Source organism: Gymnoscopelus braueri (genome assembly GCF_963280865.1).
Source record: "Gymnoscopelus braueri genome assembly, chromosome: 13".
Lineage (NCBI taxonomy): Eukaryota > Metazoa > Chordata > Actinopteri > Myctophiformes > Myctophidae > Gymnoscopelus > Gymnoscopelus braueri.
The window spans coordinates 25,574,136-25,594,516 of NC_137615.1; the positions used below are offsets into that span (position 1 = coordinate 25,574,136).

The 20,381-nt window shown below is 40.8% G+C and overlaps 3 protein-coding genes across 4 annotated transcripts in view; 1 reads left to right on the plus strand and 2 right to left on the minus strand.

Annotated features, from left to right (window-relative positions):
• The window catches only part of LOC308099243 (uncharacterized protein), a 355,975-nt gene that overhangs the window by 236,093 nt on the left and 99,501 nt on the right, over window positions 1-20,381 (minus strand). The gene's annotated exons all lie outside the window — the stretch shown is intronic.
• LOC308099246 (tetratricopeptide repeat protein 39A) lies at window positions 655-16,563 on the plus strand. 2 transcript variants are annotated; one of them, XM_080447926.1, is made up of 18 exons: window positions 655-935; window positions 1,916-2,023; window positions 3,631-3,762; window positions 7,691-7,749; window positions 8,008-8,075; window positions 8,465-8,529; window positions 8,836-8,935; window positions 9,041-9,106; window positions 9,224-9,332; window positions 10,362-10,429; window positions 11,779-11,838; window positions 12,159-12,320; window positions 13,212-13,303; window positions 13,416-13,536; window positions 13,636-13,747; window positions 14,069-14,183; window positions 15,028-15,144; window positions 16,162-16,563. In XM_080447926.1, exons 1-18 carry the CDS (start codon window positions 901-903, stop codon window positions 16,271-16,273), a joined length of 1,701 nt encoding a protein of 566 aa, XP_080304052.1. In that variant the 5' UTR covers window positions 655-900; the 3' UTR covers window positions 16,274-16,563. The 2 variants fall into 2 exon arrangements, with proteins under 2 accessions (XP_080304052.1, XP_080304053.1); XM_080447927.1 differs by having other exon boundaries at window positions 1,919-2,023.
• On the minus strand, window positions 17,017-19,038 carry gadd45gip1 (growth arrest and DNA-damage-inducible, gamma interacting protein 1; the record flags this gene model as incomplete). Its single annotated transcript, XM_080447938.1, has 2 exons — window positions 17,017-17,720; window positions 18,638-19,038. 2 exons carry the CDS (start codon window positions 19,036-19,038, stop codon window positions 17,432-17,434), a joined length of 690 nt encoding a protein of 229 aa, XP_080304064.1. The 3' UTR covers window positions 17,017-17,431.

Consider the following 20,381-nt stretch of genomic DNA (forward strand, 5'->3'; position numbering starts at 1 on the left):
CTCCTTTAAAGCACCTTTATCCTTCCTCCACAGGAGAAGTGTTATAGGCAAATGCAACAAGGAAACATAGAGGTGTGCATAGTTGAGCAGCTTCAACACCCTCTGCTGGACACATTTGTTATAGTATAGTAAGCTACACATTCCACTACATAGGCTACTCCACTACAATTATTTGAAAAATGTATTTACTAGTTACTTTGCAGATTATTATTACAAAACATACATTATTAACCACTTCAGCACTTTATATACTTCGGTTTTTGAAATAGACGATCTACAAGCTCACAGATCTGCTATTTTCAAAAGATTTCATTACATTTTGAAAACTTGTGAAATGGAACATTCTGCATAACGAGTACTTTTACTTGTAGTACTTTAAGCATATTTTGATGCAAAAAATGTTGTAATGTACTTTTACTCAAGTAAATTTGACTTGTAACAGAGTATTTCTACTTTGTGGTATCAATACTTTTACTTAAGTACAAAAAATAAGACTTGTAGGCTACTTCTTCCAACACTGTTTACACTACTGTGTGTGGACTGGACACTTTGATGCGCACCTCATTAAAGTGTGTGTGGCAAACGAGGCTATGGTGTGTGTGCGTGGCACTGAGTGTTGCTAAGGAGGAGTCAGTCAGACAGAGCAGAGTTTCACTTCCACTGTGAACACAACACTCCATTTCAAGCGCTTTACCTTTGGAGTATAACCTCATACCTCAAGCTCACATTGAATAAGCAGCAGTAATCATCAAGATTCCATTTAGGCGACTTTGTGCAAACGGTTAGCATTAATGCAGAGCAGACGTGTAGGTTTGTAAACAGACTTTTCCCCCTTCCTGCTGGAGGCTCGTCTAACTTTTCCCCAGGTGTCTGGGCACGTTGCCCTACAGGAGCTACAGCATGTCCAATGGGGAACAAACAAGTGCTACAGGAAGGTAGGTAGTTTAACACTTGTCACTTGTTGTCACACTAGACTAGAACATATCATTTCCACACAAACACTTGTATTTCTCGTCTTTCGTTCCCCGGTGATGCTGTCATAGAAAATTCGATATGCCTTATTAGCTAATATTGAATAAATACACAATTAAAATACATTTTATTTATTTAAATAAATAAATAAATATATGTATTTAATTAATTAATAAATGCCATAGACATAATGGCCTTAAGTGTTGAAAAAAGGTATTAGAAAATAATCACCCATTATAGAAAAACCTTATTTCCTTTTTCGGCGCTGTCTTGCGCTCTCTTCCTTGTTGTGACAAAAACAGGTTGGTTTTCATTCATGAAACAGCAGAGAGAAAAGGACTGGTTGATAACAAGTGCTAAGATAAGGAAGAACATATTTTTAGTACATAAGATCGATGCCCACAAACTGTATTCAGAAATGGTGAAGCACTTCTACATGACTTCATATTATTGCTTACACAATTGACTGAGGCTGCTTTGGTCTGTTACTTTGCATATTAAGCTAAATGTAACTTATTTGGATTCATGTGACATTAGGCAAACACTAAGGTGCAAACACTGAGGTACTTTAGATGAATAACTAACGGTGCCCTTATCTGTTCCTCACTGGACAGGACAACAGATAGATTCTGTTCCCAATTTCCATAACCATGCACATGCTCATATGAGTGTTTACTCTGCAGCAGCCAAGCAAGGTTACCTCACCTGTGAGTCCCCCCAAGCACTGTGTCTAGTTTAGATGTTTGCACAGGTGTACAGTAGGTTAGAATGGCAGCGTAATACAGAATATGAATACTGGTTGAATGTAACAAGGCAAAGACATTTAAATCTGTGTGTGTGTGTGTGTGTGTGTGTGTGTGTGTGTGTGTGTGTGTGTGTGTGTGTGTGTGTGTGTGTGTGTGTGTGTGTGTGTGTGTGTGTGTGTGTGTGTGTGTGTGATTAGCTCCTCCTCACAGATGACCCTGAAGGAGTGTTTGGATGAGTGTATGGAGGCTCTGGACCTCTTCCTCAACAACCACTTCAACGAGAGCCTAGAGAGACTTCGGCCACGGTAACTCCATCAAAACCATTGTTATGATTATACTTTATGTGCTGAACAGGCTCTCAATGGGCCACTGGGTTTTGATAGCTGTACACCAACTCCTATTCCTTGTATGACCATAACCAACACATTCTGATTCTGACCTACAGTATACTCACTGGCCAGTACTATGGCACATACTGTATGTTACATAATTAAACCATTTTTTAAGATTAGTGTTGTTTCTTGTGTTTTTAAGTTTCACTTATAATCTGTACATTTGAAGATTGAAGTGTCAGTCGCATGTCACCGTATTATGTTTAATCCTTTTCAGGACGTACATAGGTGGCAGTTTAATATGATGTCAGCACTTTTGGGCCCAAGGTGTTCTGTGATGCAACGGAGTTCAATAATAGTGTAAATAGTGAATTGCAGTATTTCCTTTTTTCCCCTCCCAATTTAGTTGTTATGCCAATTCCCAATTAACCCCTCACATGTATAGTCCATGTCTCTTCCGATACACGTGATGTCGCCAGCCGCTTCTTTTCATCTGACACTAAGGAGTTTCACTGGAAGGGTGTAATGCATCCGGGGGAACACGCTATAATTCCTAGTTCCACTCCCCGCTGAACAGGCGCCCTGAGCCCCTGACCAACCTGTAGGAGTCGCTATAGTGCATCAATAGAGATCGCCCTCCCTACCTGGCTTCCCACCCACTAACACGGCTGGATGCACCGTGGGGGGATTCAGACCCCAGTCTCCACAGTGGTGGGCCGTAACTTTACCCCCTACACCACTCGGATGCCCCAAGGTGCAGCACTTCCTGTCAGATGAGGTGTGATAGGCCAATCCACCAGGATATGAGGTGTTCACTTCCTGTCAGCTGAAGCGTCATAGGCCAGTCCTCAATGAAAGTACAGCGCAATTTCCCGTCAGCTGAGGCATGATAGGCTAGTCCATAGACAAGGTACGCCTCCTCTGGCTCTGAAGCGTCTGTATGGCGGACGCGCTTCCGCTTCCGGGGGGGGCAGCTGAAAATTTCCGTGTGCATCACAGAAGGGGGCGTTCAGTAGGCCAATCAGAGGCAGGTGGGGGCGGGACAACTAATTTCTGACAAGTCCTGGAAAAGACGCGCTGTGGTTGGCCAGTAGTCAACGCGCTGTGATTGGCCAGTGCCCGTTCCCCCCTGAAATATGGCGGCCACCATACCAAACAGATCGCTCCAACGAACTGCAGAGGCCAATGAGGTATCTAGGTTTCTATATCTATGGGCTAGTCCTCGAGGATCTGAAGTATTTCCTGTCAGCCTGAGTGTGATTGGCCAATCCTGTCAGTCGTGGCGTGATAGGCCAGTCCTCCGGGATATGAAGTCCTGCACTTCCTGTCAGCCATGGCATCATAGTAGGCCAGTTCCTCCAGGATATGAAGTGTTTGCAGAAGCTGACGCCCAAAGCTCAACACCAGCAGAAGGGGAGTCCTGGAAAACAAACACCAGGCTGGGTGGGAGGGTGGAGGCGTTACAGATAGGGAGAATAATGACAATGAGATAGTTAGTGTACGTATACGCATATGTTTTTGCAAGCAGAAATATATATATATACACTTGTATGATGTTGACCTTTTCATTTCCCATCCAGGGTGAAGGAGAGTATGTACCATGCTCTCATCTATGCCACAATACTGGAAATGCAGGCCATGATGACTTTCCAGCATGATGACATCGCGAGTGCAGGAAACACCATGAAGTCTGCCCAAGAAGTCTGTCAGAGGTCAGCATGCTGCTGATAGTGTCAGTACAATGCCCAAATGGCCAGATTTCATCTCAGTTAGGCCACACAGACTAAGATGATCCGATCAAGCATAATAGTTTTTCAACTGGGTTTTCTTGGAACAGCCCATACGTATAAATGGCCCTGAATGTTGGCTGCTTTTATGGCGACTTTCCATATATAGTATCAGCTCGCCTCGCCTCTTTACTCTGTATACTTTGACTTTCCACTGCAGTGGACCCCCCTCATAGTACCCACCCCCAGAGCTCATCGTCTTAAAGCAAGGCCCATCAAACTGGCCGCCATCCGGTGCTAAAGCTAAAGCCGTCTGGACAAAATGTCTATTTTCACATACACCGCTCAACAAAGGCAAAAACATTTAAGTAAAAAAAACAGCATGCAGTTCGACATTGGTTCACCCTTTTCTGTGGGTCTGAGCAACACAAAGAGACTTGTTCCATTTATTGCTGCACACAGTGACATTTATATCCAGGGGTGAACATGGCCAAAACAAACTAGAAAAAAAGGACCCATGTTGGCCCCTTCCTACCTGAAAGCCCATGGAGAAAGCAGTGTAGAGCTGTCCATGAGGCAGGTAGATGCCAACTCTTTTCATTCTCTTGCCCCTAAGCTTTGTTGATGGTGATTGAGAAAGCGAGCATGACAGGATCTTCACTCTACTACTGTCTCTGTGTGAGGGTCGCAGGCTGGCAGCTCAGTAGAGGTCTTCACGGATCCACCTGAACCAAAAATACCAGACAGTACCAAAGACCCGTACAGGTTCAGGTCCATGTTTTACCATGGTCACTTGGGTCATGGTCAGTTCAGATTCTATTGCCTCCGGGTCCCTGGTCTATTTATCATTGTTTAATACCAGAGTGGATTTGAGAATACCCGTACTCGACACTGATCAGGAGAGAAAAGCATAAAATGCTATGTAACTTGCGTGATGATTTAGGCTGATGTAAGATTACTGCAGCGCAAAATAAGTGCCAGCTGCCTGAGTTCAGTGACTTGGGAGAAGGCATCCATGGGATCAAGGGTGTGTGCCCGGTGCGCGATCAAAGATTCCAATTTAATTTCATTGTCTCATTGTAGCTGGGGATTTGATACGCATCTTGCACAAGGGCGCGTACACTTCATTTGGGGTCCAATAAAATGCCATTTTTATAAAAAAACAGAAATTGAATATTGTCCCGTTTTGTATAGTGGAAACATCAATCCCTCTATTCTCTTCTCTCCCCACCAGAGAGAAAGCATTCTCTCCCCGCCTGCCATCCCCACCGCACCAAAACCAGGAAATAGACCTTTACCTCTGTGGTTTACTATTTTTAGTTGTTAATCTATGTATATAAAATATATATTTCTCAACGAATATCTTAATACACCAACATTGTTCTTGTGGAGCAGTTATTAATTGTTATTAATTGCAGTTAATTATTGAGATTATAAAAATCACGTGTCATTTTGCAGCTTGTTCGTCAACGTTCTTGCATTTTAGCCGATACATAGGTAATATAGTTGCTCAATATTTATTAATACCACATGTGCAGCTGCTAGTTTAAACGTTTTCAAAATGCGCTACTTCATGCAGTCAGTTATTCACCTTGACAGCAGACACAAACGTTGACACTCATAACCCCGTCCCTTTGGCTAATGTAAACGCCAATCAATATCTGTGACATGTCCCTCACTAGCTTACTGTTTTACAGGAATCACGTGATATGTAGAATAAAATGTGATGATTTCTGGTCATGTCATGGGGACTTTAACTGCGGTAACGGTATCCTCATGATGTGACCAGCTCAGGGCCTCCCTCATGTGAACCCAGAGGAACCTGAAGCTGCTCACTCTCCACTGCAACCCTGTTGATGTGAATGGGGCCATGTGCTCTCTGCATCTCCCTTGCATGCATGCAGTAGGTCAGGCCCCCTAGTGGCCATAATCCGGGTCAATAATGGACTATAATGTGCAAAATGTATGCAAAATTAAAGGGGGGGAAAGTAGCCTGTTCAAAGGCCAGACCCATGAAAGATATTTGGGCCTGGTTTGGTGGCAATTGGACAACTGGTGTGCTGTGGAAAAACAAATTCACCCATACTGCTCTGTTCTATATATTTATAAATGCAATATTAAGGGCCTATATGGAAAGCAAGACGGTAGCAGGAGGGTCCAATTGGTTTATCTCAGAGGTCATCATCCATCAGACAAACACAATGCAGTCTAATCTCACTGATTCATAACACACGAGAAGTTATACACAGTAGACATCCTCACAGAGAAAATACAAATATAAAACTATAACCTGTGGCCGTAACAACAGTATTCGCAACTTGAAAGCTTCCATGGAGTCCATCCTTGGTATGCATATGTCTGTGCGTCGCTAGTGAGCATTCTCTGACCAATCAGTAGACTGCAGCGGTTCACATCCACGACTGGTATCGCCTCAGCCCCGCTTGGCCCATTTAGCACAAAACAAAGTACATCCAGGTACTAATGTAAAGGCAAAACATGAGGGTAGAGCTTTAGCATGCCAACACAAGACTATGCAATAGAAAGCAGGCATTTGTGTTGAATAATGAAGCATCAGCTTACTCCCCAATGTCAAAGCATTGGCTCTGAAACAAGTCGGTCTCATGCCAATAAGTGTCAAACTAGAAAGGCCCTGACGCAGTTTGGCATATGACTCATGTATGTGCCACAAAAACTATGGGAGGAGTAGTGTGGCAAACATTTGCACATATAATTTATAATAGAAGATCAATCCGTGGTAGGCAACCACATGAAGTAGAAAGGGGTGCACAGTGGTGCACAAATATCCACCAGATAATCTCTCACGGCACCATCCTTGATGTCTCTTTCTTTATTAATAATAAGCTAAGCCAATTTATATTGATGTTGACTGCTTTATTTACAGGTCTAATATTTGCAAAATGTTTGTCTGCCAATACTCTTCCAAAGTTATTGGTATATTTTATGTATAACACACCAGGATTCATATCTACCTGAAGTATATTTACCTGAAGTCTCTAAAGTGCTCCTACCCTATATTTTCTCTCTCCTTGAGCAGTAACATGCAAATGAAAGCCTTTATATGGTAGCGTAGCCTGATGAGACCATGCCAGAATTTGCCTGTGTTTGACTTTCGAGAGACAAGGCAAAGTGATGACTTTTGATTGGTTGTAATTTACTGTCTCACACAAGACCTTGTTAATGTTTTCGCTGGAATAATTGTACCTGTCTTATATGGAAAGTGTGTTGATATTGAATGTAAATAGAGAGTGGCAAATACATACATACATTCAATGTCAGTACTACTTTATCTTTACCCACCTGGGTCCCTCTGTACGGAGACATTAGTCATTTCCTAACAGGCCATTTTCCTTGCCAATAGGCACTTGTTATTACCAGAATTGTGGTGCCTCTTACATAATGTTATATTTTCTCTCTCCTTGAGCAGTATGAAGTACATGCAAATGAAGCTTAGATTGCCTCTTACATAATCATTTAGTGACATTTACTCAAGATATTTATACTGGAATACATTTACTGTGCTAGATTACATTCCCCATTATTATTCTCTCTGTCCCTTTTTAATTGATGCCACAACACGTACAACTGGACCAAACAAGTGGAAATGTTGACCCAAGTGTGGTTTCACTCTCTGAGAAGGATGAATGCACTCACAAAGTGTCATGGCAATCCAGCTTAGATTTTGATCTTGTTTGCAAGTGCAAAGAGGAAAGGCAGTTAGGGAGTAACCAACATCTGTTGATTTCATCCTGCACCCTTTGCCATTGGTAATCCAGCCAGTAGTCTTCAAGATACAGTATCTTGTTGAAGACCAAAATATTAATATATTGATATTAATTGAAATGATGTAATGTGATAGTTATATTAATTACATTTTGTCTCTATTATGTTTCAGGTTTAGACGGAAGACCCCAGGTTTGGGTCACAAGTCATCTGGAGAGACACTCACAGAAGGTAAGGGTCCAGCATCCCATTAGACAGCTGTGCACACACAATCACACACAAATAAGCAAACTTCACATGCATTCTGTATGTATATTCGCACATATGCACCTTGCACACCTCACAGTGCTGTATTTAAACATCCCACACACAGGCACCTTACACTTTATATTGTAATTGTACACATCACTACATACAGTACACACAGATAAATGTGTACACACACACCTGTATAGATGTAACAAATAAAATGTGTGTTTGTGGTTGCAGAGCAGCTCCATGCTGAAGTGTGTTATGCAGAGTGCCAACTCCAAAGAGCTGCTCTCACCTTCCTACAGGTTCAGTGACATATTTCCTCATATACCAATACAGAGCTGTATGTCCCTTCTATTATCCAAGTGTGTTATGATGTTTGTTGCATACAAATGGCAACATTATCATTTTAATAGATTTCAGTTAAACCGCTTTCTACATTTTGTGTAATTTAACCCCATGAACCTTAGCGTCCCTATTTCTGGGCTTGCCATAACACTTGCTCATAACACATTGTCGATCGGCTATCTTTGGCAAAGACGTTTGGTGTAGAGGAGGATAAATGAGGAGCCAAGTATAGACCCCCGGGGGACTCCGGCCAAAGTTTAAGTGGTTAAAACTGTTCAAATATTGCTTGGAACTAACTCTGTCTTAATTGGCTTGGTTTACTTACTTTCACTAAAATCTAATCTAGGATGAGAACATGGTGAGTTTTATCAAAGGAGGAATGAAAGTACGCAACAGTTACCTGATTTACAAGTAAGTCTTCACTGTTCATAGCTTCTTTAGGTACTGTAGGTGGGGTGTGAAAGGTTATGTGGCATTTAAGGAGAAAGCACAGTACATTTATATTGAATCCTGTACATTATTATTACTTGCAAATCGCTCAAGAGACCTCCGACAGTTGTAAAAACAATAATGGTGTTTTTTACAGCTTAAGTGCATGCCGTTATCAGTACATTGAGATTAGTTTTTATTGCATAATGAGACATCATTATCCTCTATTATGCTATTATGCATAATTGTGTTTGTAAATATGTGACATAATTGCCTGTTATCACCCAGAGAACTGCATTCCTACGTCCAGTCTCTCAACTCTCTCAAAGGACCCAGCCACATTCAGTTGGAGGGAGGAATCTCATTTGGAACAGGAGCATTTAATTTGGTACATCCCACAAGCATCCCAGTGTTCCACTAATTGGCTTGATGTTTTCTGCAATGACCAATTCGTACCACAAAGAGTTTGACTTTCAGTTGTACTTTTTTTCAGGTTCTCTCCCTATTTCCTCCACGGCTACTCAAGATTTTAGAATTTGCAGGCTTTTCTGGAGACAAGGTATGATGTGAATAAATACTTGCTCTACTTCCCACATAACTACAGTATGTCATTCTCCCTCAGGCTTAAAGCCCATCGCACTCAAATGGCGTGTTGCATGTTTGTGTCCTGTTTTAGGAATATGGCCTGTCTCAACTGCATGATGGTGCGATAGGGACGAACCTGCGCTCCATGCTGTGTGTCCTGCTATTGCTCTGCTACTACACCTTCCTTAGTTTCATACTAGGTACTAACTACTGTATGCTGTCAGTGTCTACATACATACACACTTCACGTGAAAAGATGAATTGGTGTACAGTCTGGCGTGTGGCGCAAGAACAAAAACGTCAGTTGAAACCTTACATGGACGATGACATCCTTTTTCTGCACAGTAATTAAAAAGCTGAAAACCACATTAGTCCATGAGCATTTAAATGTGTAAATGCAAGCCTTAAGTGGCTTAGACATTTAGAGCTACAGTATAGCCTCTTTGAATGTTATTGTTTGAACTTTATTTTGATATCGTTGTAGTATACCGTGTCTTCATAGGCTAAGCAAAAATGCTTATTTAAGGCCCTATCATCCTATTTTCTTTTTAAACAGAAATAATAATTCAGTCAGGAACACTCGTCATAAGCATTTATTGCAACAAATGGAATACAGTGCCAGTTATACTTTGCACGATGCAGAATCACCCTTGGGTAGCCTATGCAAGAGTGTGCCCAAAAGAAGACCTTTTATTTCACTTTAACCTTTGAACCATGCACACGACTCTTGAGAGGTGGAAGCACGCTTTGCCAGCAACAGCATGTGTAGCAGCATCAGTGCAGAGAACAAGTGTAGGAGGGAGACATATTTAAATGGACCACCTTGTTGTGAGAATGGGCTGTAAATGGTGCGTAGAAATGCTTTTTCATTTCACCTATTCAATCATCATGCTGACAGCTGATTACAGCTGGGGCGTATTACTCCTGCATGAACTAACTCGATGATGCTTCATTAATTTCAGTAGATTCAACAGAATTTTCAAAGTACAGAAGCCTATTAAAAGCATATTGATATCAACCTAACCCAAAATTACTGGCGTCGCAATTGCAGCTTACCAAACATATTGCTTGTTTACAAAGGAACTGCATTGGAAACCTACAGTGTATACTGTATATTTATTGAACATGCATATAAAACTTTTGAGGGCACCCATTGGTAGGAAAAGAAAAACATACTTTGATGCCTATGCAATACAGTATGCGGTTTATCCTACTTTTCCTTCTCTTAGGGACGGGGGAGGCGGAGGTCTCCGATGCTGAGGAGTTGCTGAAACCTTTCAGGCTCCGCTACCCACAGGTGAGTGGCACTCTTTGACTCCCTCATGTGCTCTCACACTCTTTCCGTCTCACTACCTTACCCCAACACAAACCTTATTTGTAGCTTACATCCACTGTCGTTCCATAAACACACTTAGTTCCTGTCTCTTTAGTACTCACTCACCCTTTGACTCCATTTCTCCTGTCTGCATACTTTGCATTCTTTACATCCTTTACATTTTTACATCAAAAAGTATGTACTGCCTGATGCAGTGCAGAGCTTAGCATGATTGAAAAATGTAAGAAAACAATTATTTAAATGTATGGATTTTATCTATCTGGTTGTACAGTAGTACTTGTATGATAATGGCGTGGCTTCCCTGTGGATCTCTGACATCATGTTGATGTCTTCCTTCTCCTACTGGCTTCGTGCACAAGAATTTGGCCCAGTGGTTTACGAAATTAGACAGACAGACAGACACGGAAATGCTTTTCTAGATGCTTCCCTTTGATGCCATGGCATAAAATAAGACTTACGATCTTATAATCTAATAAACGATCTGAAAATGTGGCGCGAATATTTCACATCAAACTATTAATTTGGTGATGCCTTATTCATACAGGTTGATGATTCTATTCACACTGAGATCGACCTAGTTTCAAAACATAATTACGTTGCTTCATTGCCTCGTTATATTCGCGCTCTGTGTGGATGTACTCATGACACAACAGCAGTTTAAATTATTGAGAATTCATCGCACAAAAGAAACTCTTCCGACCAAGCCCAGCTACAGAAGCAGCCCCTAGCCTAGACCGTTGTCCTATAGCCACCATCCATAGAGAGAGAAATCAAGCAGCCTGGTGGTGACATTTTCTTACATCTTCATTCTGTCTGTTATTACAGGACACTCATTCACACAATGCTTCACACAATGCACTCAATGCTCATTCCCTTCATCATTGAGGAACACTGACTAAACCATACATTTTCATGCTATCAAACAATACTTCACTTCTCTTCCACCTCTTCTCTTCCACCTCTTTCAATCTATTACTCCTTCTGTTCTCTGCTGTCATCATCCCTTTTCCCACTCCACCTTGGACCTACATACATGCCAGCCCAGCCCACAGAGCAAACTTAGCCATCTAGGACATTGTTTGTACTTGCACAAGGAAGTAATGTCTTGACTAAATACCGTCACATCTGATAGGTGTACAGTATGGGTGTTTGTTGATATACAAAACACGCTTGGTTGGCATGTGATGGCTGACATACCTACAATGATCCTTTCTTCTTTGGCTGCTTTTGTTTGTAACAGTCAATATTTATTAATTAGCACTGCAAATGTATGACTAAATATTATATCTTATCTTTCCTCTTCTGTCCAGGGAGCAATATTCCTCTTCTTTGCAGGCAGAACTGAAGAGATCAAAGGCAATATAGATGAAGTAAGATCCACAGCTCACATCTATATTATATTAAATAAAGTGTGTGTGTGTGTGTGTGTGTGTGTGTGTGTGTGTGTGTGTGTGTGTGTGTGTGTGTGTGTGTGTGTGTGTGTGTGTGTGTGTGTGTGTGTGTGTGTGTGTGTGTGTGTGTGTGAGAGTTTTCTTCTTGTCGTATCCACAATAAAGTCTGTTACAATGCTTGGCTAGATGTGTTCAGCCACAGCTGAACACATTGCTGTCCTTTCTCATTAAACTCTGCCAAGTCCGGAGTGCTTTTATGCTAAAAGGGTGTAATGGGTGTAATGTTGCTGTACCACCAGGCAGTGGCACTATTTGAGGACGGCTGCAAGGCTCAGCAGGCATGGAAGCAGTTCCACCACATGTGCTACTGGGAGCTGATGTGGTGCTTCACCTACAAACGAGTGTGGAAGATGGCCTACTTCTATGCAGACCTTCTGAGCCAGGAAAGCCGCTGGTCCAAGGTACAGAGGACATTACTGAGCTGCTCTCTTCCCTGCCCTGATATTATAAAGCTACAATCAGGAAGTTTAATGAATAAAACGTTATTTTAACCAATCTGTATGGTAGAGTATGTTATTACATTATAACTATCAACCCTGGTGTCGGGTAGGACACCTACAATATCAATAAAGTTATTTATAGCAGATGGTGCATCGGATTGAACACAGTGCCACAGGCTTATTTCCTCCTAATTAATCATCATATCCCACTTTTCTCCACAAAAATGTACATTTAAGTGTTAAAAAGCTGACTGCGAACACATCCACACACACATCCAACAAGTCATTACAAATACTTTATTTTACATTTTCACTACCCACTTGTAGTCTCACCAAAGCACTGCTCTCTCTACCCATCTGTGTGCTTTGCTGAATAGAAATGTTGATCTTTTTAAACACTTCTATTAGTCAAACCTGCTTCACACAACAATAATGCTGCTGTAACTAAGACATTAGCTGCAAAAATAGCTTTTTACATGGATTTGTATGTAAACATTCCACATTCTCTTGAATATACATTATTCTTTTGAGCAATGTTACTCGATATTAAGTCAATGTTGTCCTGATACATATTCCTGACGTATCGGGTGTTCCTATTCACCGGTTTGCCACAGAAGCTTGCAGCTTACCATGGGAAAGCAACAATACACATGGAATACATCCTCACACATTGTAAACACATCGGGTGGCCTAGCCCTAGAGCAGTAATGTTGAGTCCTTCAAATGAGTCAAATGAAAAACAGAAAAACGACCAAAATCCTGACATTGTGTATTTAATATTGTGCTATAAATTCTTTCATCATAGTATACTTTTTTTCTCCAATGAAGTAAAACAAAATGTTTGTCTGTCAGGCCATGTATATATACATGAAGGCTGCTTGCCTCAGCATGCTGCCTGAGGAAGAGGCCAGGCCTTTTGGGGAAAATGAAGAGGAGCTCTTCCGGTAAGCGCACAGACAACCGATCTGTGATAGTTGAAAGTCTATTTTTAACGTATTTTTTTTTAAACCATCCTTTGCTTGTTGCTTTGTCTTTATTAATGGCTTGGGCCTTCAGACAGGTGCCCACCTTCAAGCAGAAGATAGCAGGAAAGTCTCCCCCAACTGAGAAGTTTGCTATCCGCAAGGCCAGGCGTTACAAGGCCTCCCATCCAGTCAGGCTACCAGTGCCAGTGTTGGTAAGTAGACAGACAGACAGAGAGACAGACAGACACTCACTGTGTGTGCAACAGTATGTGAATCGTAACAGTATTTTCACCTATACTGTACTCTTGTAGGAGATGATGTACATGTGGAATGGTTTCACCGTGATCAGCAAGCGGCCAGAGCTGACAGATGGGATGATGCAGACGTTACTGGAGGCAGAGCGCACCCTGCTGGAGTCTCCTGGTAAAGTCTGCTATTATGTAGCTAACTAATAACAAATGGGTAGTGGATCTTAAGCTGTCAGATCCTTTGTGGTGAGGGGCAATCATGTGGTTGTAGCCTGCAGCTGATTCACATAAGTTAGGGTATATGGTTCAATTTAGAAGCAGGGTTTGGTGAGTTTAAGGTTAATATATGCATGTTGTAAATACATGGAAGTTACTGATTTATATGATTGTGTAAAATACATCATTCATGTTGAAAATATGTAATTTTTGTTGAGTGTCATGGTCGTGCAGCAATGCATAAATTAGCCATAATGCTTATAGTCCTTTTACTCAGCAGAAAATGAATTTTCGGTGGATGACCGTTGTCTGATCTACCTACTGAAGGGTTTGTGTCTGAAGAATCAGCATCAATTCCAGGCCGCTGAGGAATGTTTTAACAAAGTTTATGGCTGGTGAGCTGGTGGCAATCCATTTAAATGAATGTTTCATTTCAGTGCCTTCAAAAGACAAGTAGCATGTTTCATTTCAGTGCTTTCAAAAGACAAGTAGCTCAAGCAGTTATCAAAAATCCAGTCATTTTCAAAATGTTCATCAATGACCAATGTTGACTAGGATTGTTGCATTTTTGCAAAAGCTGGAATGAACAAGATGGCTGGCAGCTGTACCATTATTTTACATCTAGCTCATATTAGATTGTTGTAAACTGTGGTTGGAGGTAGTAGACTGTGAGAGATCTTAAATTTCAATCTTTATTCACACATTGCATAGCTTCAAACATTCTTTATCTTGGCTTTAAACATAATTTGCTATGGCTTCATAAATATTAACTTTTGTGCTTTTAAGCACAGTTCTCTGTGGGATATACAGTAATATCAACAGTACAATGTTTACAAAAATAAAAACTAAAGATTTAATGTCCCTCAGGGGCAATTTGCTTTACAGATGGTAGTTCAACACAAATGCATACAATAGCATACACACACAGTACAATATCCATATCTCCCACCCTGTTGAAGTGGAAATATGCATACAGTGCCACTGATAGAAGTCAAATCATGCTGAAGTCAAATACCATGTCTTTTGTGATATGAGAAGAAGAGCCTCAATTCAAATAAAACCTAAGAAACCTAGATCTATTTAGGCATACATACGTACATACTTATTAATCTATCCCAGAGGGAAAGTATTTTTTACTGGACAAACAAAAATGTGATATGGATATATTGATCACAACTACAGCTTAGATGTGAAACATTGTTAATGGATCATTTCCCATCTTCCTCCTGTGTCCTGAAGTCAGAAGAAGATTAAGTATGACCACTACCTGGTTCCCAACTCCCTGCTGGAGCTCAGTCTGCTGTATGAAAACCTTGGCAGGAAGGAGGAGGCCATCAAACTGCTGCACAAGGCTAAGTCAGTTATTTTACAACCTTTTCATTATCACATGCAACGTTTAGGAGCCAGTTTTTGTGGCAGTGTTTAGGATTATAAGGTGGGGAAAAAAATGATCAATCAATTTAATTAATGCAATTATCTGGTTAAAATAAGTGTAAGTGAATATATTCATATGTAACAGCAGGGATGAAATGCACAGTATAGTAACATATATGGTAATTTAAATAACTAGACGTATCTAGAGATCGGGGCTTACACCTACGCCGCACCGCCGATCCGACCGATATACCCATATATGGAGATGGGCATGCCCCTTTTGTGCCCATATATGGAACTGACTGATTTGTTTGCACCTGATGCCATGAGACACATGAGGTTAGACAACTCCCTCCATAATTGGGTGTACTGTAGCTGCATTGGGCCGGCTGTGCCATTAACACATTTTTATATAGGATTAGTATAATCCTAAAGCTAATGGTTAAAGAAATGGGATCCAGACAGGGTCTTTTCTTTCTATTTAACATGCCATCTATCTAACATAGATGGCATGTTAAATGGCAGCATCAGACGACTCACAGTGGCTTATAATGACTGTATGCGGCTGCTGCTGCTGAGAGCTCCAAGAAGCTCCAGTGCAAGCCAGATGTTTGTTAGTGTTGGGGTACCCACCTGCTCTGCTGTGCTACGCAATCTTATGTATAGATTTATGTGTAGGGCATCTGAGTCAGTAAATGACATCATTTCTGTCCTAAGTAACCCGTTACGTAGTTCTGTTAGGTTCTCCTCTAGACTGTGGAACCATTGGGCGCACTTGTCTGTATGTTCGAAACTGAACATGGTGGAATTCTTTTTATTGTATTTCTTTTTCTATTGTTATATTTTGTATGGTGTTTTTATTTGTGATATGGATCGCCCTTGGGTCTGAAATAAAGATTTAATTGATAACATGCCATTAAAAGGTCTGCATAAGTAAATTGCATTCTGTATCTAGCTCTTGCCTCATTAGTACCAATGCTTTCCATTCTCTCTTCTCAGACACAGCTACAAAGACTACTCAATGGAATCCCGTACTCAGTTCAGAATACATGCTGCCCTCACTAAACTCAAGGCAGATCCAGGTGACCGGGATGAGGTCACCCGGCTTTAAGGAGACTCATTTCCTCATGATAGATGAGGCTGGACACACTGGAATCTTTCATCCACACCACTTGAAGCTCCACTATAGGCCCTGCTTTGTAGACAATACCCAAATCCCCGATGATTCACCCATACATGTTTCTTGTCACTCTTATCTGCACTTTAGTCAATGGCGCTGATGCATCTTTTGACAATGGTGCCACCTGTTGGAATTCACAAGACAAATGAGGGAGATAGATATACTACTGTAGTAAAGGAGAGTATTAATGTCACTGCCATTCATAGGTTTACATGTTTTTTTTTAAAATAAAATCAATCATTTTTATTTTATGAACTGCTTTGTTTACACTAAAAAGCAACATATGGTCTTTATCAACAAGTGATTAAAATAGACTTTGAATACTTATCCATATGACATGTTTAATAGATTTTATTACAGCTTAATTGGAGAATTATATAATGGACTTACTAATGTGTGGTAGAAATAAAGGTCTTGCAGAATGACTGTTAATGTTCAGGTATTATCATGGAGCCTTCATGATTTAAGTGTAGAAGGTGCCACAGCAACTGTTCAGTTATTCTAATCTTTTGTATTATTGCAAATGGCATACTCTTTCCACAAGTTTTTTTTTAACAAATTAGACTCCAATAAATTTTGTTAAACCAATGATGTGGTTGAACGTTCAGGGACCACTGGGCAGGAGTGCTTTCCCCCCAAAACCATGTGTGCATATATTCTTTGTGAAGCACATGTTTACCTGGTATTGAATTTGACTTTATTCACCCTAAGATTTACAAACATGCAAGCACTAACATGACCAATGTTTAAAAAAGAAAAGTAGACATGATGAACAATTCTTTTGTTTTCCTTTTACCAAAATAATGAATATGAACCCATTGATGATGTGAAAATGAAACAAATATTGTTTATAATTTGGATAACCGACCTGGATTAAATAATGGGCTATTGGCAGGTAATGGGTGTTAGTTTTAACCTACTCATAACCAAAACTGGTAGTCATCAATTCTTGTGGAACGACACTGTCGTAAGACAAAGTATAAATTAGGCTTAGAGGTATTTCACTTTCAAAAATGTTTGGGGTCATTTTAATTGACCCCTTTTTCACTGATAATTATGTACAGTAATTCAGAGCATATCAGTCCAAGTCTATGAAGAAACAGTTACAGAAGGCTGGATGCCTGCCTGCTCCTCTTTCAGTCTGCGTTTCAACAGTTTCTTCTTCTTCTTCTCTTCCTTTTCAATTTCAGCGACCATTTCCAAGAACTTGGGGCTGCGGGGGTCTACTGTATAGCCAAAGCGCTCCCGAGCCTCTGCCAGTAGCTTGGTACGGCGGGTCTTCTCTTCTTTCATCTTCTGTTTAGCCTCCCGCTTTTCTCTACGCCAGTCAGCGACCATCTTGGGCATCTTAGCCATATTTTCTGCAATGAGTTTCTCTCTGCATTGGAAAATGGACAGGGTTAGGATCTGGGACATTCATCACTGAAATGCACACAGAGACTAGGGGTAGCTGCAAATGACAATGGTTTACGTTGTACTGACCGCCAAGTCACAATTCTCTCTATAGACTGCCGTGTGAGAAATAAATCTTACTGTATTTAATGGCAATAATTTATCAATATATTGCACCTCTACACCTTTATTTGCCACGAATAGGGTAGTCTATGGAGGGAATTGAGACTAAGGGGTCGCAGAACAATGCAAACATCTAAGTCGCTGTCAAGATCTGGGAAGACATTTTATAACTGACATGAAGGGGACAAAACGTCTTAACATTACACAAATTAGTTCATCAATCACTGTTGAATTTGACAATATTTCAAGTGATCTTATATTTCCATTATTCTATTTGCGTGTACATGTGTGTGTGTGTGCAGTGGTGTAAAGTACATTTACTCAAGTACTTGAGGTACTTCCAATTTTCAATACTTTTACTTCTACTCACTACAGCTCAAGAGGAAAATATTGTACTTTTACTCCACTACAATTATTTGAAAACTTAAGTTAATTTACAGACGTATGTTATATTATAAAACATACAAACCACTTCTATACAGATATGCTATTTGAAAATAGCCGATCTACAAGCTCACAAGGCGTTGCATCAGCATCACGGCGTTGTGAGCTTGTAGATATGCTATTTTCAAACATCAGTAAAGTATATTTAGATGCCAATACGTTTGTTCTTTGACTCAAGTAACATTTTTAACAGGCCTTTTACTTGTAACAGAGTATTTCTACACCGTGGTATTGCTACTTTCACTTAAGTAAAACATCCGAGCACTTCTTGTATAAGAGAGATGTCTGACAGGTGCATTTGGCTGCCAGCATGTTTTTGATGAACTGGACACTTACTTTGCCAGACGCTTGGCTGTCTCCTCCTTGCCCTTCGCCTCTATATTCTCCAGCAGCACGTCTAAAGGAGGGTGCCACTGCCTCTCGTCCTCTATGATCGCAGCCAGCTGGTTTTCACTGGGCCACAGCGAGCCAGGATCGATCCCCGACGCAGAGCCATAGCGACCGTACAGCTTGCGGTCACTCTTCGCCGTCTTCTGCCACTCCGGTGTCTTCTCCGCCTCCTTGTCTGGAATATATGGGTCTTTGAGGTTCAGCCACAATGGTTTGGGGTTATAATTCGCGACCTGTTGTAAGGCTCCGCATTGTGAGGTAACGGGGATATTTGTTTTTAACGAACAATTCGCCCTAAATCTCCAACAGAATATCGCTGTCCTCCTGCTTAGTATGGACGCCGCCATCTTTGTTGGCAAGAAGGCAGGACCCTCCCAAGCAGAGGCGACTACCACACTGCCTGTTCAATAATGTTGAGAGAATAATACACACATCTTGGAACTTTGCGGTATATCTAATCTTATCTAATGCAATACTTACACAATGAGTAGAGTCTATGTTTAGTGTGTACGGTTTGACTTCGTCTTGCTCTTGCCCAACCAAACGAAGTAAGTAATATCAACAATGGACTATAATTATTGCATGCATGAATAAGCACAAAATCTGAAGTCACTTGTGGATATCTTCATTTCATACAAAAATATTCGCAAGACGAGCTATAATTTAAAAACACTTACAACCATGGTATTTTGAATTTAAATGTAATATTTGCTGAAAACAACGTTTTAATTTTTTGGAAAAGTTAAACCTTATTATGTAACTTTTTAGTGAATAAAATATTATTTTGTCCAATCTGTATGGTAGAGTAGGCCTATGTTTGATATACAATTGGGGTGGTTGTATTTGGTCTCCCTGCTCTTCAATTGAGATATTTAGATCCTGTGTCTGGTTTGACACGACCTTTGACACAATCCTGTTTCTGTTTTGACAACTTTTGACCTGAAGGTCAAAATTTAATTTCACCCTTGAAAAATAGCCTCAGTAGTTGATTTCGGTGTGCTGCAGTCAAGACACGCTGCAGTGATGTTCAATTAGAACTGAACCAAGTCAACAAGACTAGTCAACTAGAAAGGGCTGAAGAGATGTTTCATGTCCAAAGAGAGTCGGTCACTGTGCCATTTCAGCTCGCTGATCTACAAGTGGCTGTCTATGACTACACTTGCCCATTTTATACTGTGCCTAGCGGGATGCCCCCTCTGATCATCCCTCTGATGTCACTATGACTCAGCCATAACCATATATAGAGTTCCCATTGCAGCTACGCCCAAATATGGTGTGGGTCGTCTAGCTTAAAGAAGGACCTCACCTCACCCATTTTCAACCTATGTTCATATAACTGGTCCTCACTTTTTTTCTTCTCGGTCTGTCTCTCAAAGGAGGGCTGTGGACACTTCAGTTTTTTTTTTTAAAAGCAGATTTCATTTTTTTTTCTCGATTTTTATTATCGCGAGAACACTGGCTTCCATTATACGATGCTAACTTTCCAGGAATAGAAAGCCTGCAGTTTCTATTAGCTTGGATTCCCCATCGATGATGTCACTGGTAGAAGGGTTTCTGAACTGTCCACAGCCCTCCTCTGAGACACAGACGGTAGACAAAAATGGTTCCATATTATAATGAGCATTAGTGAGGACCAATTATATGAAGAAATTTGTGAAGTCGTCCTTTAACTGTGTCAGCATTACTTCAG

Coding starts and splice junctions, on each gene's coding strand:
- LOC308099246 (XM_080447926.1), top strand. CDS start 901: ATGTCCAATGGGGAACAAACAAGTGCTACAGGAAG. Junction 936..1,915: donor CAAACAAGTGCTACAGGAAG/GTAGGTAGTTTA, acceptor GTGTGTGATTAG/CTCCTCCTCACAGATGACCC. Junction 8,936..9,040: donor GAACAGGAGCATTTAATTTG/GTACATCCCACA, acceptor ACTTTTTTTCAG/GTTCTCTCCCTATTTCCTCC.